General features: G+C 38.9%; 1 protein-coding gene across 1 annotated transcript in view; it reads right to left on the minus strand.

The window, feature by feature from the left end:
- Positions 1 to 3,129: 3,129 nt before the first annotated feature.
- The window catches only part of LOC104541179 (ankyrin repeat and fibronectin type-III domain-containing protein 1-like), a 59,091-nt gene continuing 39,664 nt past the window's right edge, over positions 3,130 to 22,556 (minus strand). The window contains 8 exon segments of the mRNA XM_010185162.1: positions 3,130 to 3,321; positions 5,106 to 5,256; positions 6,684 to 6,850; positions 8,979 to 9,194; positions 12,882 to 12,998; positions 13,618 to 13,750; positions 14,919 to 15,018; positions 21,495 to 21,602. Of these exon segments, the coding sequence (XP_010183464.1) occupies positions 3,130 to 3,321; positions 5,106 to 5,256; positions 6,684 to 6,850; positions 8,979 to 9,194; positions 12,882 to 12,998; positions 13,618 to 13,750; positions 14,919 to 15,018; positions 21,495 to 21,602 (1,184 nt within the window).

Genomic DNA, 22,556 nt, shown 5'->3' on the forward strand with positions numbered 1-22,556 from the left:
TTTCTTTTGTCAAGAAAGTAGTGACATGACTGGAAAATGGAACTCATCTTTTCTTTTTTTTAATTAAGTGTTTCAGAAAGAAAGTGTCATTTCAAAGCATGACAACTTTCTCTTGGGCTAGGCTAGCTTAAATCAGTAACTTAAATATAAATGACTCGGCAGTAAAAGTATTTAAGTGATATCGCAGTTTGGGTGAAACAGTTAAAACTCTTTTAGGTGCTATCACCCACTGTCCTCTGAATTCTCATGCAAAGGCTAATACAGAAAGTTCAGAAATGACCTCTTGCTTTGTGTAATTTGCCTTTGGAGTAGCACAGAGCTGTATGAGCTACCTTTAGAAGAGGTAACTAAATAACAGAGACAGAACAGCTACAGCACCATGGAGCTTCACAAATGTTAATTTACCTGGCCTCTTAAAGCCGCATTCTTCCAGAACCTGCAATTGCTCAGGCAAAACGTGTCAGTTATCTCTGCAAACTGCAGCCTGAGTACTTGCTGAGGGAGAGCAAGTTCTCAGAAATACTCCCCCTTTCATTGGTGCTTCAGTAAATACACACATACAGCGTGATCTTGTTATTGCAGTGAATGCTGCTTGCTTTGCTACTGGTACTTTTCTGGATTGTGGCGTTCTTCAGGGCATTTCAAGTGTAAATTGCAAACGTTCTTCTTATCATGATAAATAAATAAAAACAGTGCTCATTTCAAGTGTAAATTGCAAACGTTCTTATCATGATAAATAAATAAAAACAGTGCAGCGTGTCTACTTATCCCTTGTAAACAACATGACAAGAATAATTGAGAAGAATTTCTCACACTAAGAAATGCATTCACAGAAACATCACTAGCATAACAATAAAGGCCTAATCTGAACATAGAAATCCCACAAAAGTAGAGTGAAAGAAAGAATTCTGCCTTCTGGTTTCTCAGTGATGCCCAGATATTGCAGGGATCTAGTCTGAATAGTGTGTGGTCTTACAGTATATATGCCATATGTGGTGGACTCTTGAGTGAATTACAGCCGCGGTTTCAGCTTCAGCGCTGAAGTTTCTAGCCTTTGTGGTTTTAAGTCAGACCCTTTAATGTTACTTTAACAAATGTTACTTCAACATAGTCTTTTGTGGTTATGCAATTATATAGTTGGTAGCCACCAGCTAATGGGGAATGGAAGTTTCTAATATTTGAAATGTGAATCAGAGTCACTTTATAGAACATCAGGGATACATACATAACAAGTCACATAGAAATGTCATCTGCCTTTGGCCAGATGATCACTTGCTTAAAAAAATACTCAGAAGTAAAATTCAGCTTTCCATACTGTTTCTCCACCATGAACTGCTTTCCCACTGCAGCAGCATTGCTAAGCAGAGAGGTCTGCACCCAGACTGCCTTTGGAGAGAGTACACTGTGGCACGTTTATCTGCACTACATCATCCCATTCAGTGTCTATTGCTTTGTCAGCCCGACGCAAACTGTATCTCAGAAGTGAGAATGACTCCTGCCCTTGGCCTGTGCACCACCTAATGAAAGTTAAATAGTCTGCAAAACCTCTGGTGTGGATATTAATTTAATCAGAGATGAATGTGCTTCATGCATTAACTTGCAGCAGTCACTTCTCATAGGGAGAAATGATGTGCTCAATACACAGAGCCCAATGTAGACTTCAGAGCTGCATGTCAAGAAGACAATGTCTGGCTTTAGGGCACTACATCCATGGCCATGTGACCCAAAGCACTGAACTAACTCTTCTAGTCCGATTACATTGGTTTTCTTTTGAAAGGAGAACTTTTCCTTGGCAGACAACACCTGCTCACGTGTTGTCTGTCTGTACCACTCACAATTTTATGGCAGCTCAGCTGTCATCTGCCCTCCCACAACCAGCGTAAAAATCCAAAGTTGCCACAGGCAACCTCTGGCTGGTGTAGCATAAACACAGTCGTATATTCCTGCCTGACCCAAATGAAACTTGTGTTGCTGGATGATGGTAGGTCATGGATCTACTGTGACTGTGGAAACACAGTCTTGGTAAGACCTTCAATTAACATCTAATCATCATTCACCCACATGAATGACTCTAACAGCACTTTGCAAGGTATACAGGAAATAGCATGGTGCTGGCAATGCTGTCACATAAACACCTGAGAGAGATTTCCCTGAGGACACAGTTGCCACTAGAGATGTATTCTGTAGTGGCTCCTTGAATACTGACTCCATCCGTTTTGGCTCATGTCTTTCTCTCTTCTTCAAGGCAGAGGAAAGAAACATACCCAGTTTTACAGGCCAGAAGGAAACAGAGGAGACTAATGTGTAAGGCACAGCCGTCCCCATACTTACAATACTGTTTCTAAAATGAACTATTAAGTCTTTATGAGCTGCTTTTATGTGGAACCTTTCTTTTCTCTGTGGACCAAAGAAGAAGAAACGAGAAATAGAGGACCTTGAAGCTAAAGCATCTTATGCCTTCTGTGAGACAGCTGGAAAACTCTCTTTTGGGGAATTCTTACCCAGTCAGCAACGCAGTGGAAGAAGAGGGCTGAATCTGCTACAGCAATGGGATGTGCTCCCTAAAGAAATAGATTCAAGTCCAGTGCTTGGGCATTTTTCACAAGAGGCTTTTCCTGCCCCACAGCAACAGGAGTGTCTCCTGCATTTTTCCAGGTATCAAAAGGGAAAAGATGATCTTCACATGGGAAACTTCACTCAAACCTTTCACAGAGTTGTGAGGGACCTTGAGTAGGACTATCTGCAATCAGGAACTGCAAAAATTATCCCCTACAAAACTGGCCATTATTCTTGTGACAACTTAGAGGGATGGTTTTTTGCATCTCCTTTCACACTCCAACCTTGCTATGTTTTGTGTAATTTTTTGGTTCTGTTTTTTAAAGAACATCATCTTCCAAATTAGTTTATAGACACATAGTGGAGAACTGTGGGCTTTGCTCTTTGCTTTGCATTTCAATAACGATTGCTACAGTATATGCTTTAACCGCCCTGCTCCCTCTATAACTTGTACACAGTTACAGGTAGTGGTGTTGCCAAAGCCATCATGTGATTTATTGACTCTCCACTGGGACAAGGGGGAAAACAGATACAACTTTGTGATTTTATTATAAGGAGACTGGGTTAATATTTCTAGGTGAAGCAAGCTACTATACCGAGTTCAAACATCTGAAGAGGGAGGTTAAGAAATCCTGAGTGTGGGGTGTAAGGATTATTCTGTCCTGGGGCAGTGCAGACGTCGTCTGAGGCGGGGAGCAGGAGAAGAAAGGAGACATTGTGACCCAGTTCCAACACCTCCTGTGTATACAGACGGAAGTGCTTAGCCTGTAGAGGGACACGCGCGGGGGAAGAAATAGGAGAGAATTACAACATGGCACTTATATAAACAACACCCCAAATGATATAAAACATTAAAGAAAATTTGCACAACATCAAGCTCGGCATTTTTATAAAACATAAATATTTGGGGGGGGGGCCTAAATGTGGGTTCATGTCACTACATAAAATAAAGATTTAAAGCTGCAATGTTCCACGTTAAAACAACACACACAGGCACAGCCCCCCTGAAAACAACATTTATGTTTCTTATTAGGCAGAAAATGATCACATGCCATGTGCTTTTCAAGATTATGATTGCATAATTATGTGAAAACATGAAAATGGATTCAATTAAAAACCTTTAAGATTCAATTTAGGGTTGGTTAAGAGAAATATGCAGCTCTCCCTCAACACAGCACTGAAAAGGTTTAACAAGTGCTGCAGCAAGAGAAAATGGCACACACAGGAGTTGGCCTGAGGCTGCTGTGCAGCTGCTGTGCACAGCACTGCGTTTTACCCTGGGTGTGCAGCCCTGTCACTGTCCACGATTCTGTTTACCACAGAAATAATGAAAATACACAAATAAATCTGTTGAATTAAAAATTCAATTCATTAACAGAGAAGTTTGGTCCTGAGTCATCAAAACATTTACAACTGTGTTTAAGTGCAAGGTCATGTTTATGTCTGTTTCTCGTGCACCACAGATGAGCTTAAATGCTTGGCTGAGCCGCAGCCTGAGGAACGTATTGCACTGTCATTGAAATATTTTATTCCCTTGCTGACAAAAAATAAAAAAGATGCACAAAAGCTATGACCTCCAGGAAAATACACTGGCCTAGAGACCTGTACAGAGCCCTGCTGAATTAGAGTGACTGAGCACAGGGCAGCACACCATCTGTCTTAGTTTTGGATTACTTGAGTCTTACTTGACTCTTCCTAGGCTAGAAGGTGCAGCACTGATGGATTCCTTTTTAAAAGCAAAGCCTAAACCTTTCAGAATCAAGAAATGTAGAACCAGATTAATTTATTTTAAGGCCACATCTTTCTAGCTGCACAAACAGACCTTGAAGTGCGTATAAAGATGATATACTTCTACTTCAAGCTCTCTTTACCCTTGTAGACCAAAATGAAATGGAATTAATGTAAACAAGAAACAAACTCCTTAGCTTATTTTTTCATGGATCTTTCACATCATAGATTATCCTCCCTGACTTCTTTATTTATTCACATATGCATTTCTTCTACCTAAATGTAGAACCAGAAGCCAGATACCTCTCCTCACCCACAGCAATCTGGAGGTCTGGAACTATGTATTTTAGAAGTGCTACGTTTATCTGTGTATAAAAGAATAGCAAAACACTCTGCCTTCAGCAGACCTTTCATATACCCTCCCTATTACCTCCAAAAGAACAGTCAACTGCCCTGGTTGCCTGGAAAATACCAGTTTTCTTTGCCAGCTGGGCAAAGGTGCTCACAGCCGCTAGTTTCATGCAAAAGTGCTTATTTGCACCTGCTTGAAGTTGTGCAAGTATGCGAACAGATGTGAAAATAGGAGCTAATTGAAAATTTGTCTCTTAATCCTTTTATGTTCATACATCCAGGAAAGTAACTGTTTTATTGAAGATGTTCCACACGCACCCACTTAGAAAAATTGAATACAAAACTTCTCTGCTTTTCTTTTACATTTTTAACATTTAATCCCTACTAGCACATTACACCTTTTGTAGCTTTTAGTTGTGCTCTTATGAATCGGTTTTTAGAAAGGTGATAAATACCACAAAGGCAAATACCTGATGCAGAGGTAGATTGATCTGTTTAAGGAGAGCTTTCACTGCCATCTGGAGCTCATACAAGAACAATTGAGTCGGGCAGTCTGAAGTATGATCCATAGTTTCCACAGATTCTGAGCCAGAAAGTGTTTGGATCCATTCCCACTCATCTCTGTATGTTAAGTCAAGTTAAAATTAGAAATATAACAAAAGTTCAGTGCACAAGCAGGAATTCAGTGTATGTGCATTTGGGATCTGTTGATAGTTTAATCCTCATCTAGGAAAACATTCTAAATGTGCAGTCCTGGTTGGTTGTGGTCAAAAATCTAACTTTGAAAAGTTTAATTTTTCTAGCATATGTACATCAGGCTGAACATTCCTTGCAAACCTCTGAAAGTCCAACTGCCTCTGAAATATTTCACTAAGGTTTCTCACTCCAGGTTTTCTTTTTCTTGTAATTTCTTCCCTATCTACCACAGTATCGGAAAAATCACATGTTGGATATGAAAACAGTGGCAAGTAGCAGAAAGTGTAATTTCATGACGGACTCTTGTACTCACTGGAGCCAAAGAACTTCCTGGCTTGCTCGACATATATCCATTCTAGACGTGATAAACATGGAATCATCTTTCTGGATCAAATCCTTAATTCACCCTGCCCAGTATTCAGTCTTGAAAAGCAGCCAGCACCAAACATTCAAGGAAAAAAAACTGTACAGGAAACCCCACTACAAAATGAGTAATAGATGTGGCACATTTTGCTTTAAATAAAGATCTGATCTTAAGCTTCAGGAGTCAGAGATTGTTATAAACCCTGAAGCACTAGGCTTCATATTCCTTCCAAGATTTTTGTTAGTATTAACTACTACATTCTGTATACCCTTGTTATCCATATAGACATTCAGTTCCTTATGCGAAATTATCATCTGGTTGCTGAAATTATATGGGATTAAAAAACTCCAGAAAAAAGGCCAGTAAAATATGTTGCCTCCTAGGCATGGACTAGGCAGTAAAAGTAAGTGCACTTGCCCAATAGATAAGGGAAGCAATGGACAGAGGGGAAAATGGCTTTTCCAGAGCACAGCAGTTCAATGGTTGATAGCATTTGTCTGAATATGTGTTTTAAATTGCTGTGTTTGTTGTGGATTAGAGTGACAAACCAGATATTACACAAGAGAATACAGAAAAAAATCACCAACACCAACACCCCATGGTCAGTGAAAATCAATAGGAAGGGTGACACTGAATTCACTGGCGGCTGAACCAGGCCTGCAGGCTGTGACCGTACTGACAGATGCATGGGAGATCATTGCCACTGTCCAGAATTTGAGTGACCACAGAATGCTGTCCTTAGACACCAATGGGCTCATGTATGTGTGTGTTCTGGATAGGCCTTTGGATTGCTGGAAACTCACAGCTATACCTGTTTGGTTCGGCGCTGGTCTCTGTGATGGTACACACCTGAATCAGACTTTGCTGGCACCTGCAATTTTGCAATGGCAAAATTGCTTTAGCTTTTAAATTTGAGTGGTTGTTTCAAACTTAAAACAAATGTTCTCTCTCTGCATATGTGTGTGTAAGTATGTTTATATTCACTTACTTGGAGACATTGCTGTTGTCTCGAATTTTAACATGACACAGGACATTAGGCAACTTTTGCAACACAAGCACTTTGATTTGGTCCACAGAACTGTAGAGTTTAAGGTAACCCAGATACAGGCCGGGAGGGAGGCGTTGCTGACTTCGTTTGTGATAGGAAAGTATGTCCTGTTTTAAGAGAAACAGTCCTACATAAAAATCTCATTTTTTTCCACATAAGCGGAAGAGTTTGGGATCAAAAAGCAACAAATGCTTTTACAGCCGTCTTTTTGTTTCAACAATGTTCCAAATTTGCAAAGCATTTAAGCACATGCTTAAGCATATAAATAATCTCTGGTAGTTTGGATGCATTTGGGCAACTTTATACTTAAAGCCATACACAGGTTCTCTAAGCTCTCCACGTCATGCAGGAATTGGCTCTGAAAACCTGAGGTTTCAATCTTCTACAACTGTAGTGTTTAAACTATCTTAAATAACACCCACCTCTGCACTCCTGTCTGATCATTTCAGCAGTGAGCTGGGCCAGGGAACTGATTCAGCTGAAAAACAACTCAGGAAAAGGAGCAGTCATTTTTCAGCCGGAGCGGTTCTCTGGTTCACGTTTGGTTTGTGGCTACACAGAGGGAGCAGAGCAGCACTGGGAAACAGCTATCAGCTGGGGAAGGTGGGACAGAGGGGCTGCATACGCCAGTACCGTCACCAAAGAAATGCATAGAGTCACAGCCTATGTCTCTTGAAAACCTGTTCTGTCAACAGGACGATCTCTATAAGCATTGGGGTTGGTGGTTTGCAAAGTTTAATTAATGGCTGTGTTTTCTGAAAAATAGCTTTATCAACAAATACAGCTTAGAAGCAGTGAATAATGATGGTGTATTTGCTGAAGCCAGGAGACATTTTTAAGGCTATGTATAGCAGTCTCCCAAAACTACCCTAAAAATTGTATCTGCTGCCATCCTGGGAAATGTGTGCTTCTGCAGTGGGTGAGGATTAAGACACCTGGCCTTAGGCCCTTACTCTTGGAACCATCAAATTATCTGCCAGTGCTATGCTTGGCTCTGACCAATGCAATTAGACCCTCATTTTCACAAGCACTTCATGAACAAAATACCCATTTGATGATTAAACAAGTAATACAAGAAAGGGTGGGCATTAGATAGGAATGTGTAAACCATTAGGGGAACATTTTTTCCACTAGGATCTCTGTGGAAATCTGATCAGGCCTGTATTTTGGGTTTCCTAATATAAAACTTTTGCCCAGATTGACATTTTTCTACACCTTTAACAGATTTTAATACATTAAATCTAACATAGATCAGGTAAGTTTTATTGTCTTTTGGAAATTTTCTAACATTCCTAAAACCTGGTAATGTATATTTTGATTGCCTGTCAGTTTCTGGTACAAAAAGCACAGTCTTTGCCCAAGAAAGTGCCTCTAATTCAGAAATTACCCAGAGCAGTCATTGTCTAGCTGAGGGTGCTAAAGAAGGGACTAAGACAATGATTTGTCTCGTAGTATTTTGAGTAACCATGCAACTGAGTTTGAGAGAGATTGGCTACTGACATTTTGTGAGAAATAGTTTGCTGCTACCTACAGAAAACTTGTATTAATCTTTATGGGAACTATCTATGTTTAATGTGAGTTTAGAGATACCCTGATTCTTGAAGGGCTGAAAACTCATGGTGCTCAATGATGTTAACTGAACTATGCAAAGCAACTTCTAAGATCAACCCTTAGCTTGATAGTTTTCTAATTGTTAAATCTAGGGATATGTGATGCAGAAATTAAAGGAGGGTTATGGTCAATAAAGACTTCTTTAGCAACTATACCAGGCTCCAAGGAACTCTGAACCCCCCAGAACAAGTTTATTAAGTAGAAGAGTAAGGTTTTAAACTTAGATTTAGTGTTCAAGGTTGGATGGAAAAATCTTATGGAGTGTAGAAGTTGTAAGTGTCTGTGTGGGTTCTTAAGAACATCCCAGAAAATTTAAAAGGTTTTTGTGTTCCTTGCTACAGAATTCTAGAGCATGGTTTCCTGAAACTGATAGAAACTGTACTGTTCTCTGGTAGGACTTTGAAGTAATTTCTTTAGAATCTCATGGAGATTTTACATTTTGACGATCTGATCCCAGACCCACTGGAAGTAATAGAAGTCTTTGCTTTCAATGGGAGCCTTGCCATTAATTTTATTGGGCACTGGATTAAGGCCTAAAATTCTACAAGGCTCTTCCAAAAATCAGGGCTCTGGCACAGGCTTTACAAAAGCAAATAACATACAGTAAGAGAAGCAAAGCACTACCTGGATTGTTATAAGCAAGATGTCTAATGCTGTTGGCTCCTCTGGAGTTGAAAGGGATTTCCTCTGGCTTTGTAGTTTGGATACCTGCATCCATTTGCCATTAAAAAATGAATAAAGACTCTCCACTTCTCTTATAGTAACTATCAGCATATTGCCATGTCGATCCTTGATCGGCTCATAAAAAACTCTGCCTAAGTTGTGAGTTCCCAGCAAATTCTAGAAAACAAGCAAATTATAAAATGAAAGTTATTTACTGCATATCAGGAGAGTGGTATCTTTTTGAAGCTTTGTGCTCACTGACATCAGTCCTATCGACGTCAATAAAACCTGGACACACAGTGTTTCTCAGACCTTTGCCCTACAGTCATATCATTCAATGACAAAAGGAAAAGGTTTTCCCTAGTTATGTTTGTGGATTGAATTGTGAATCTTCCGATGTATTTGGTCTAGCAGTGTTTGGTCCAGCATTTAATGGAGAACATCAGAAAGACCTGACGCCTTTGTAAAAGGAAACACTGCAAAGTAATTCAATTATTTGGACAGAAGTTCCTGTTTTTGCCCAGTCATGTAAAGATAAAGCATGAAGCTTTCAAAAGCACTCAGTGTTGGTCTAGTGGTGATTTCTTTGGTATCAATGAATCCCTTCTGATTTGAACTTACTGAAGAGCCAGGTGCTTATCTTAACCTCCCCATAACCAAATGTCAGAGATGATCCAGAATTCTTTCTCTATCCCCAAATAATTCATATTGGACACTTGAAATGTTTTCCATTAGGGTCATTAACTATAATCTCCATTTTCTGTTCTCCATTTTAAAATAATTCAGATTATTTTCAGCAACAAAAGCAAGATGCACTCATATATGTGGTGAATGTAAATAATTCTGGAACTAAACTATGGGTTGTGTTTGTGAAGGAACATAGAGGAATTTGAAGAGACGTGGACCCTTTTCCTTTTACTTCAGATACCAAGAATGTGCTCCACAAAACCAGCAGAAACTAACAAACTACTAGGGCAAAGCTCTCCAGGAAAATATGTGAGGATTAAAGAAAAGTAATTTTAAAAGACTCCACATAAAATACATAGTTTGGTCAAAATCCCTTTCCTCACACAGTAAGGCATCTGCTTATAGGTGCAAACACATTCAATCCAGTGACCAGCCACTGAAGAGATTCCCAGATGTCTTAAAGAAAAATGCCTAACATTTAAAATATGCTCACTGCTTTGCGACTTTTCAAAAGATCTACAGTAAGCTGGATAGGGATGGGGGTAGTTTAAAATGAAAACTTGAATTCACAATGTGGCACATTGTATGTTTAGGGAAGTGCTGCACATTAACTTAATGACATTGTAAATGGATAGATTATCCTGAATTTATTTACCTGTACTTAGCAAGCAATATTTACTTATAAACTGTATTATTAAATTGTTTATAAATGCTGGGTAGTCAGCACAATGACTGGCCTTTACATGGCATAACTTGGCTATTTTAGCTTTATTCATCCCTTTCCAGGGCATACTGGTGATGTCTATATAGCACCTCCCCTCTTCTTTTTTCAACTGTTCTACCTTTTGAGGTTAGGCTCCATAACCAATTAACACTGGGTGTCTTGAGTATACATTTTGTATTAATTCATGTGTCCACAGGTGGGACAAACCATTGCAGGTAGATGTTAGCCACCTAGTTGTAATACTAATTACTGCAACATGTGAATGTGCCTAGAAGAAAACAAACGGTTATTTACTATCATTGACTGTATATTCTGAATGGCATTCAAGTACAGAGAATGGGGCTACTTACTAATATGGTTATGTGACTAATTCATATACTAAAAAGGTTTTGTGTCAGCTTAGCTCGGCACCCCATCACTTGTGTTTTGTTTGCTTTGACTGTCTAGCGGTAACGACAGGCAAAATTACAGTCCTTGTTGTCTCTGAGTCTACTGATCAAATCCCTTAGCAGCTGTGTTGTCACTGATCTTTTCCATTCTGTCCTAAATTCCTGTGGAGTCAGTCCATTAACTGCCTCAATAAAATGTATTCAACCATATAAACTTTATTGAGATCCTTCCATTGGTGGATCCCATTAGGCCACACACCGTTAGAGGTTGGCATATCGGTGACAATCCCTGTGTTCATCAGGGGACCAAGCTAACAAAACAAACATTAAAGACAATAAATCTGCCAGAAATTCAACAGAGCAATATACCACATGGATGCATTTGCTCCATCTCTGTGCTCTAAGCTCTGCTCTTAACATTTCTGATAGAAAATTATAACACGATGTGCTAGGAATCTTGGTTATCTCCAAGTGCAGTTCCATCCATGCTGGCAATGCTCTGTTAAAGGCAGTCTGTGCAGAGGGAATGAAACCGAGCTAACCAAAGGAATACGTGCTACCTACGCTGAGCTAACTGCACCAGAGGGAACATTCAGCAGATATAGTTAACGCTTTCCCTGCCGACAGCTCAAAGGACTGACAAGCAGCTGCTGCTTAACACAGGTGGTCCTCCAATAAAGGTACAGCAGATTTGCATTCCATATATTTCGGGATACTTTGGGGAAATCAGTCAAGACAGGTGGTTGTCCAGGAAGGCTACTCTGCTGTATAGCATGCCTTGCCAAAAGATGTAAAACAAACCCCACATGGATACTCTTAATAATGGCCACAAAGTATCCAGCTCTCATAGCTGCTATAAACCCTAGCTTATTGCATTGACTGGCAATAACAAAAGGGATGGCTGTATGGCTGACACATGAGCCAAGCAGTATGAAGATCTTCATTAATTCTGTGACTGCACCATAGGTTTATCTGGAAAGCTTTGGTGAATTCATTCAAACAGAAGTTAGGAGAAAGTGAGGCCTACGTAATTTTTCTGTAGGAATCATGCACACATCTTTTAAAAATGTATTTTCTCACAAAAGTATTTCATGAAAGTGTCTGTCTTCAAGCTAGAGATTTCATGTTATCATGAAACCCATTCTTCAAAATTTTTACAATAAAAGTCAGAATGTTCTGCTGGAGAAAGTGTAATTACTATTTGCATAACAAACAGTGGACCAGGACACAGAAGAATTAAGTGACCTGTTCAGCACCACTCAGGTTGTATCTGTAGCACAGGTTGGAATGGAACCACCCTGAGCATCACTGCTGTGCCTTAACAGCATGATAGGAATTGTGCTTGTAGTGCTCCTGGCCTTATCACCGTGCTGAGGGCTCAGCACAAGACTTATGGACTGCTTAATCTCTCTTAGTCTCTGTCGAAATATGTCTCTGACTGGTTCTTTGCACAAAGGTACACTTCACCTTAAAAATTATGGAGGCTCAGTTTAAGAACTTAATGAAAGATTCATTTTTATTTCCCTGCTGACAATCCACAATGGTGTAGCCATCCTGTTTGTCAAACAGCGTAGTTCTGACCTGGAAGCTGTACTTGAGCAGTCTGTAAGCCATGGGTGAATTAAGAGTAGTATTTTGGCAACTTCAGCAGTCTGTTTGTCTTTCATGTCAGGGACAGAAGATGCCTACTAATACAGGTTCCCATATAGCACAAGGGAGTGCTAAATCTTACCCAGATTCTAAATGCTTCATTAATATATTCATAATGAATAGGTCGCCTAAGAGGTTTTTGAGCAGCAAATATTAGGATTATAACTCTTGAATCTGCAAACCCACAGGCTTATCTGTGGTCATTATTTACTGGTTCATATCTGTTTGTTTCTTTGTCTGCCTCTACTGTTTCTTTCCTTTCTTCTTTCTACTCTTTACTTTTAATGTAAGTCCTTCCTTCCAGCTGGCAAGAGAGGCATAGTGGCTCATTTCATTGTAGATTATAACGCTGCTCCACAGAACAGGGTGAACCGAAGTCAAAGTTAATAGGTAGAAATGCATAATGCAACCAACCTGTAGCTGTGCTGCTGCTGAAAGCATCTTCTGCCTGGCCTGGAGTGCTGTTGATGAGGACACGGATACTGACATATTCTGCCTCAGCCATCTGATATCATCCCACATGCAAGACAACTGCAAAAATATATCCAGTTCAATCAGTTTCTGTCCTCAGCATTTACAAAAGCAGAAATGAAACTAAAGGCACTTTGGACTTGGAAAAATCAGTAGATATTACTCCTTTTGAGTTTCTGCAGGTGGCAATGAGTTGCCTAGATAAACATGAAACTTAAACTGAATCAGACACAGAAGGTGTTCTGTAAACACCATGCACCTATTTCAATTTCTTTTTGCAATATCATGTAAAATTGATTTACTGTTTCTTGGGGTATCAAAAATTGTATGAAGATATCTTGAATGATGGCATAACCATAACACCAACTTTAAAACTTCGCGTTATTTCTTCAGGCTCTTCCTCTAAATGTTCAAAAAACCTTTATGTACCCAAGCAGCAATCATGTCTGTAGAATCATACATTTGAAAGAGTTAACTGTGCCACTGTCGGCAACCAAGTCAGAATTTAACCCATATAAAGGGTTTGTGAAAATTGCATTTTAACATGAGTGAAAGGTAAAACACTTTATCATTTAGCTTTTTAACAACATAATTTCATTTATTCAGAATGATGAGCTAAGGCACTGCATTGCTAGCAATAAATTTTTAGAAGCAGTATATGAAATTAGGCTCCTGTTACCTTTGTGAACCACAGGAAATCCTGCATAACTGAACTACTGTGAGAGTCATCAATTTCCACAATTGGGATTTGATCTTCATTGGTTACTAATAAATTGTCTTTGTAAAAAAATATAACGGATAAGTAGAGTCCCCTAAAGAAAGAAGGAAACATATCAAAGACCTTTCATGTCTACTGACATCCACATCAAATTTTACTCAAAGAATCATATTCGTTAAGCTTTGAGGAGACAAACTGAATCATCTGATTTTAACTTCTGTGTTATACAGATCATGTGACTTAAGCCAGTGACTTCTGAAAAATATTTGGGACGCCTGTCATTGTAGATGATGTGAGACTATAGGAATCTAAGAAATCATGAACCTATGCAAGCCACCGACATCAGTTTTAGTAAGACTTTTGCCAGAGTAAACAGTACACAATGGAGGCTTTATGTCCTTCAGAAATCAGAGATTTTACCAAAACTTTTTATCATTAATGGGCTTAGTTCTATCCTCCTTTTCTTCAGAGTAAATCTGAAGTAACTCAATTGAAATCAGGTGGGTTATTATGGATTTACATTAGTGTAATTGAGTGTAATTTGGCCAGCATATATGCAAAACTGTTTATAGAGATCATTCCTTTCAATATTTACCTTTGCAATTAGTTACATACGTTAAGTAGTTGCCGTAGGGAATTTAAAGACTCTAGAGAGCTCTTCTGAAAGAATCAAACTCTTATCAAAATACAAAGAAGAAAAAGCAAACTGAACACTTCTGGCAATGAAAGAAGAAATAATCCAGCATAAGCAACTTTCATTTGCTAAAACAAATTATCAAGGCTGAGGGTTGTTTGGGTCACACTGGGCTGCAAACCTAGCTAAAGATGTTGGACAATCATAGACGTGTTGCTCACTGCCAACAGACTATTAAAACATGTTATCTGAGCCCTGCATTTTCTATTATGAATGAAATAAATACCATAGTTTCATTATTGCGCAGCAGCAGAGGCAGTACTTCCAAAATACCTCAGTAACTGCAGTTTCTGTTTGCACAGAATATTTCACTTCGTTACAATTCATATCCATTTCCAACAGTAACAAAGAAAAGATCCTGTTGATTTCAGTAGAAACTGGGGCATTATTTTCCTATGCTGCACCAGTCTTACACGTATGTGATTTTATCAGGTTCATGCCAATTGGCTGTTGTTTCATTGGTAGTGGAGTCTTCACATGTATTTCTAAGGTGCTTTTCACTGTTAGATAAGAGCAACAACTACTAGCTACAACTCGGAATGGTTGGGAGATAAAATGAATGGCAAACCGTTTCAGAGTCTTTACAAACTTGTTTGATGAATGGAAGAGGTGCTTCAGGCTCCTGGAAACTGATTGCTTGCGACCAGCATTCTGTAATTTCGAATTTTCTAAAATGGAAAATAAAAAGTAAACAAAACCCAGAAGTTAAATTTCAGTCAGTATCTCATAAAGAACCTTTGTCTCTTGAACCACAACACTAAATTTCAGCCAGTGCCCACTATATTCTTTTCAAAAGACAACATTTAGAAACATGCTCAAATACAACTTTTTGCTTATATTTTCATTATCTTAGTGATATGCAATAGCAAACCATTTCCTTACTTGCAGCAAACCCAGACTTGGTAGAAATGTTTTGCTCCTAGGCGAAGTATAGCTTGAACCGGTACCATGTACTCTTGAAGTTACAATGGATAAGAATTTTGCAATTTGTTACAGAAGCCCAAGAAAAGAATCAAACCATCAGTCAACATTTTAGGGTGTTGTATTTCCTCGGTTTCTGTCCATATGTAGCTTAAGCTTCTAAGAACTGATAACTGGTGCACTGGCAATCACTAACACCACATCATCACCAGTCTAACCTAAGTAAAAGCTTTAAGGAAACAACTACATTGACCCTCATCTTTCTCTGTATCACATTAAATGCATGAGCTTTTGTTTGTTGTTTTTTTTTTCCATCACAACAATTTCTACTCACCTGTGCTGCTTCAGAGCTTTCACCCCTACATTTACTCCCTAGTAATCTGGAATCCAAGGAAGAGGTGTTTAACTCATTTGTTCACTTCGTATCAAAGCTAAGACCTGCTGTGAACCTGCGAGGATCTCTGGACCAGCTCTCTCAAGAGAAGAATTGTATAAATTCAAATATTTGCTCGATATTCTAAAAAATGTGGTTAAGTTTTCGTATTATTTTTCACTTTCATGAGTTTGAATTAACGTCTTTCGTTCTCTCATGCATGGCCCGAGTTTCCTTGTAAACAAAAGAAAAACCTCCCAGTGGGAACTGAAGCTCTCAAGCTCTGTGAAACAGCTGTGTCCACCTGCGTACCTGTCAGCAGATTTTAGAGGGTATGCCAATAGATGGCAGTCAGGAACATGCAGGATTGTATAATGATTTTAGTATTGTCACTTCTTGTCCACATAGGGCATTAAAAAGGAACAGGTGCTTAAAACTGAGGTTTTTTTACATTGTCTTTTGCAATGTTCCTCCTTTTTAATGCTGTTGTAAGAGAAACAACAGAAACATTTAATTTAAACAAAGAGATATTTACTGTGATCTGAACGGAAAGACAAAAGGAAAAATGTAACTGTGAAACTACGTCTCAGTTTTCCAGGATCTGAGTTTTTGGATGAAGCATGGATACCCACCCAGACTGAAGTGTGAAACATTTCGGGGGACACCCTTCTCCAGTGGGGAAAAACTGTGACTCATGAAGAACTCTTTGCTGAAAGCTGCTGATGAGTCTGCTTAGGTGTTTCCAGAGTAACAAATTTCCCACTTACCTCCAGTGCTAAATAGGAGGTGTCTATCTGTGTCTCCCTAGTGAGTTCTAAGTTTGAACATTTAAAGAACATCTAAATTTGCTCTTGTCAAAACCCCATCTGTGGAAGTGCTCGACATATTTTTAAATGACGAATAATTTTGCACCACAATTTGCACATTGAAAACCACAGAAAGAAGACACATTGTTAGCAATAATTACCACTCTGCTGAACAGCAAGTACAAAGAGAGCAAGGTTCTACTGGGGCTGAAATCATACAGCTCAGATGTATGAGACCTATTAGATCATCAAATCCATTGTGTTTCCAGTGCAAACTTGTTCTCCGTGGCACATTCTCCAATGTGCCGTACAGTTTAGTTTTAACAGACTCATCCAAATCCATGGCTGCTCCTTTGATGAAATGCTCCTTGTTTTCTTTTCCTTTTAAAAAATTAATTTGTTTTTCTATCCACATCTCCTCAGATAATTTTTATTTTACTGTGAATATTTTTCAGTATATAACAGCAATGTAAACCAAGTGATTCATGTAAACTCCTGTCTTAGTGTTTCCTTCTTCCAAGGTTAAGAAAAATTTAGGAATATAAATTTCATTCTAATAATGCCATTTTTATTTTCTTCTATATTAAGGAAGGAGAGAATGGAAGAGGGAATTGCTGAAGGCAAAGCAATGTAATTCCGTATAAAACACCCAGAGACTGCAGCATTAAAATAAGAGGGCACATTACAAATAAAATATATGTTATTGGGCTATTCAGTGGTTTGGGTTCAGTCCACAGCTTTGCAGAAGCCAACAGCAAAAAAAAAAAAAGTAAAAAAAGAAAAACTAAATGGAGACTGTAAACTCTCTGACAGTTCTATTTGCTTTTATTTTTTACAGTATAGTGTGTCTAGAAGCCAAAAAACATGGAGCTGAGATTAGAGGATAATTTGGATCTACAGGAAATGGAACTCTGTCTGTTATTTAATTAACTAATAAATAACATAGAGTAACCTTTATAGAAAAGCACTAGTAACAACAAAATAAGTTTATATTAATAAGTGATACAGCAATAGAGTTGTAAGCTCTTTTAATAGGAGCTCAGGAGTGAACAAATAGTGGTTGAGACTAGAGAATTTCCAGTGATTAGATTTAGATTAAAAGCATTCAGACCTGGACTGAAGTAGGCAATTAACTACAACGGTATATTTAAAACATTTGCAATCTTTCTCTTCTCAGATAGGATACAGAAATGTTTATTTGCAGTTCACTTAAATACAGCAGATACTTAAAAGCAACACAAGTTGGTTGTGGAAGAATAAGAACGAAGTTGCATACTCAGGCTGCTCATATGCATCTGGGGTCCCTGCTCTAGAGGAATGTCTGTTATGCCGTGCCATTTCTCTGAGGAGGGAGATAATCTGGAATTCTTTGTCCTATCCATAGACAAGCGGGTGCCTCTTCTCAAGTGGGGCAGATGTGAGGTAAATGGCATTACCTCAGTGCAAAATTATCTGAGCTTTCAGCCCCAGAAATCAACCAGCCTGAGGAACAGCTAAATATCATTTAGGGTGACCCTGAATAAAGAAGCAAACTAGGACAAGTTGAGCTAGATCCCACTGAAATCCTAGTGGAGGGCATAAAATGAGGTTTAGGATTTTTACCAACTATGTAACGTCATGAGAATACATCAAATAGCTGGAAACTTCCAGACAAATTCAAACTCAAAGCTGCACATTTTTAGCAGTGCAGGCAACTGACACTGGCATAATGTGCAGTAACGCAGAAGTTACAGACATAAGGAGTGGCCAGACACCTCAATGGTCGAGACCATGCTGGATTCTGTATTATCTCACCTCAAGGTGCAGTGTCCTTCAAAACAGAACTCTGAAGGTGTTGAAGAAAGTGTTGGCATGGCAGGTGTATTACTGAGTGGTGTATCTTGGAGTACAACATGAGGCTCAACAGCTGACACTGTAAATTCTTAAATTCCCTACCTGAACTTCTCAGTCTATGGCTTGGCTCTCAAGCCTGCTTTTGTATATTCTCACAAATAACTATAAACTAAACATTTTAAATGTCCCGTGGAATCAGAGATCATTCTCTTGGTTAAATGCAATAAAACTATGTGCTCTGCTTTTGAATCAAATTACAATTAGAACAGTTTTATTTCACCTCTGATTTGTCTACTAAAATATATTTCAGTGAAATTTCAGAAAGAAAATATCTGGTATGCGTTTTAATGAAGAGTTGGGTTCCTTTCTTAATGAAGCATCACACAATTGCTTAATCCATTCAGAATTGTTTACAAAGAATGATCTAGACGAAAAAAATACTTTTAAAAAATACATTTGAAGTGTTGCCAGGACATACAATTGTAGTAACTCAGTTATGATAGTCTGTAGCATGGTATTATGAAGACAAATGGATGACTGTTGTCTGTAATCATCAGGGTTTTCCAGAAGATTAAACATATGAAAGCAAAGCTTCCTAAGTAATTCCCTAGGAGATCTCATCATATCACAGAGCAGGTTCAAAAGCAACAGCTGATCTAATTCCAAAAGCTCTTAAACTCACTGTACATTCCAATGTATTCTTCCTGGTATTTCTGTAAGCTTGTTTGCTTCAGCCCCTGAAATGCAAAGTGTAGGGCGAAAGGCAGGCTGCAGTGCAAAGCCTGAATGAATGGATTTGGGCAAGAGATCTGTGTGGAATCTGGGCAATTTAACCCTCCCAGATCACGCTGGAGCCCTAGCACACAGCCCTGCTTGTCCAGCTCCTCTGTATTCTGAGACTTTTGCCTGTTATCCAAGAAATGTCAGACCTTTTAGATCGATCACCCTCTCAGTTTTTTCCATCCTGAGCATCATGAGTGTGAGATCTCACAAAGGAATCACTTAGTGAAAATCCAGGGTGCCAAGACATCAGGTTTGAGTCCTGTCTCTGTCTTCACCTAGCTTTAACTGATGCAGAGCTTGGTTCTGCTCTCATTTATACACCACAGCAAATCAGTGGTTGTAAGCAGATTCAGGGATATTTACTGACATCTCTAAAACAAATGAGGAAGACTAAGGTTACAATATTAATGTAGAACCACAGAAGAGTGTGGTAAAGAGAGGCATGGTAAAGAATGGATAAATGCCTGGGCAGGTCCTCACCTTATATACAACAGCATATCCATGCTGACATATCTGTGCCAGTCAAATCATGCTAATTTACATTAATTAAGCATCTAGCTCAGGCCTCTGCATTATATGAAGTGAAAGCCATTATTTGGGCTTTTCAGTCATATACAGTAGTTTATCTCGGATCCTTGATCAAAATTCTCCGATTTCACTGAGGTTGATAAATAGCAGAATCAAAGCGATGTCATAATTCTTACATTTTTCTGCAAACCCATTGTCTTGATTCTGTACCAAAGTACTGAAATACAAGGGATTGACATCAGTCATATATTTAAGGCAAGTTCCAAAGGCTCTCCTATTATGTTACAATCCCAATTTATCCAAAATATACTATGTGTAATGTTAGCATTACAAGCAATTATGAGATTTTTCTTTGGCTGGAGGCACGGGTGTTGCTCAGGCTGACTCCACAGTCTAGTACTGCCACTTGTAGGCTCCCACATCCTCTTTCAGACATGCAAGAAAATGTTCCGAGCTAAACAGATTTTCTATACTGTTGATATTTATTATTTAAGGAAAAGGAGTTAAGAAATAAACAACAGAGTTGTCTGTGCTTTGCTTTGGGACTGGGGTTAATTTCTGGAGCAGAGGAATTTTACAAGAACCAGGCACTGGTGTCAGTCTCAAAAGAAGGGATTTTCTGCATGTTGTTGGTAACTGCTTCTGTTCTGGACTAGTATGACAGTAAAACAATTTATACTAAGAATATTCTCAGATGTTCCATCCCTTATTCCCTGTTGACTAGGAAGGTGGCCTGAAAGACATGAGATATGGACTAACTGCAGAAAGGAAAAATCGTACTATGGAAAAAGGCTTCATTAATAGCATGAAAGAGCCATGTAAGAGATAGAATACATTGTCTGTATTTTCAGTACCAAGACCACCTGCAAGTGGTAATGCTTGTATGAATTTTAATTAGAAAACCAACATTTTATTGCAATATCTCCTTTCCCTTTCCAAGCAACATAGCTGAATAGTTTAAGTTGCTATGGTTACAATGGGTTGTGGCAGACTGTGGATCATCGTGATAGTGATACATTTGCACGTAAAGAAAAACAGCCACATCTTTCCATTTCAGCCGGATGATTTTAGCCCTAAGTATTTCTGTGATTTTAAATCAATTGATGCATCTTGACATAACAGTCATACTAGGTGAAGAAAAATGAAAACTTCGCAGTAGTTCAACTTTTCGGTTTAAACTAAGTTCCTTTGCAATGAAGCATTATTCCAGTTAGAAGTTTATTTTAAGAAAATAAATAGTACTTTTCAACGACCCGTATAGCACAGGAGTTTTTATATATGCTTTAAAAAGAATGCCAAGCTGTTGCTTTGGCTCTTGAGCTATTAAAGGCACAGTCTGTTTCTCATGAATGAAGAGCAAAGAGCTGGCTGAGATTTGAACTCTCTTCTAGTTTCAATCCATTCTATTTGAAAATGTAGCACTGTTATCTTCCCACTGTATTGTGCAAGTATTTTTCATTATAGATTGGAATCACATCCACTAGAGTACTTAGTGTCTTCCATTTGGAGGCAGCCAAGTCCCCTCTTTTGATCCAAAACAGTTGTTAACTCTCTAAACTATTTCACTGTATGAAAAAATAAAGAGACATCCTTGAAATATTTTAGTGGAATCCTCTATGAAACTAATTTGTAGGAGAAAACTTATCAATAGGTCTGTAGGGTACAGAGAGAGAAAGGATGTGTCTGTGTTTGTGTGCATTCTAGCTTTCAGATGTTTTCATCCAACTAATTTCAAGGGTTAAGAGCAAGATAGTGTGCTAAAGTGATTCCAGATGGGCCAATATTAATATCTTTCTTTTCCTGATGAATGAGAAGGTATGACCTAGTTAGAAAACTGCTAAAATTACAGGCGCCACAGAGGCTTCAGCTGGTGCCCTACCACACAGATATTTATCCTTACCTCGGCAATTATAATGCTGATGAGCTGCTCGAACCTGCTGAAGGAGACGTTCCAGGGCCTCAGTGTGTCCCCTGTGCCGAGGTTCTCTTCCAGTGCAGTCTTTCCAGTCTATTGAACAAAGGAAATAAACAGAAATGAAACACAAAGGAGCAGGAGAAGGTTTTAAAATATTTGCATGCCTCTGATATTTCTTGGCTTTAGAGGAGTTTTAAATCTGGGTACGCAGGAAAAAATGACAGTTGTTAAGTCTGCTGTTGTTACTTGTACAATAAGTTTCCTTTGCCTTGTGCCAGCTAAGTAATTAATCATAATGATTATTAACAAAGAGCTCACAATCAGCTCCTAGAAGCTCCTGTAGTGACTGACTAGACACGGCTATTTCTCTTCAGTACATAAATGGCTTCTGTTTCTGTAGTGTCAGAGCTGCTCGCAGCCTGTACCATACAGACACGCTCAGTACCTCGCTACGATCACACTGCTGCTCCTGCTGCATTTTGTTGAGATACCAGGAGGCCAAATGACTCCTACAGTTACATAGGAAAGCAACTGCAAAGCAGAGTACAAGCATCTTCCTACATCCAGAGCTGTCTCTGTAGCAAGAGAAACATGCTCTGAGTAAAATTCACTTCTGAAAATCTGCTCCCAGCAGAGGCCTGAACAAACGCTGTTAATTCCTGTCTGAGAGTCCACGGTCTGCTCAGCACTGCACTCGTGAGGCAAGATGCTGCGGTTTCTGTCCCACATACCTTCAACTTACAAAAGATTTTGTTTTCACTCATTTGCTGCTAGCTTCAATCTCAATCTTGATTTTAAAAAACAGACAATCTCATCACAAATAGGACCGTGAAACTGTGTGTCAGAGAGGGGCTTTTTAAGTCCAGGCATGACTATTTTCATACTTTCATTATAATGAGAAAAAGGTATTGCACCAGTTTCTTGACTCAAAGTAATGGTGGATCATGGTATTAAGAGATCTGTCTACAAGAGAGACACGCTTCCCTCTTGCTGACATAGAGGCCTTGTACTTATTCACAGCCACCAACAGTTTGCTCACTCGCTAAA

The sequence above is a fragment of the Mesitornis unicolor genome, unplaced genomic scaffold (assembly GCF_000695765.1).
Source record: "Mesitornis unicolor isolate BGI_N332 unplaced genomic scaffold, ASM69576v1 scaffold19595, whole genome shotgun sequence".
In the NCBI taxonomy this organism is placed as follows: Eukaryota; Metazoa; Chordata; class Aves; order Mesitornithiformes; family Mesitornithidae; genus Mesitornis; species Mesitornis unicolor.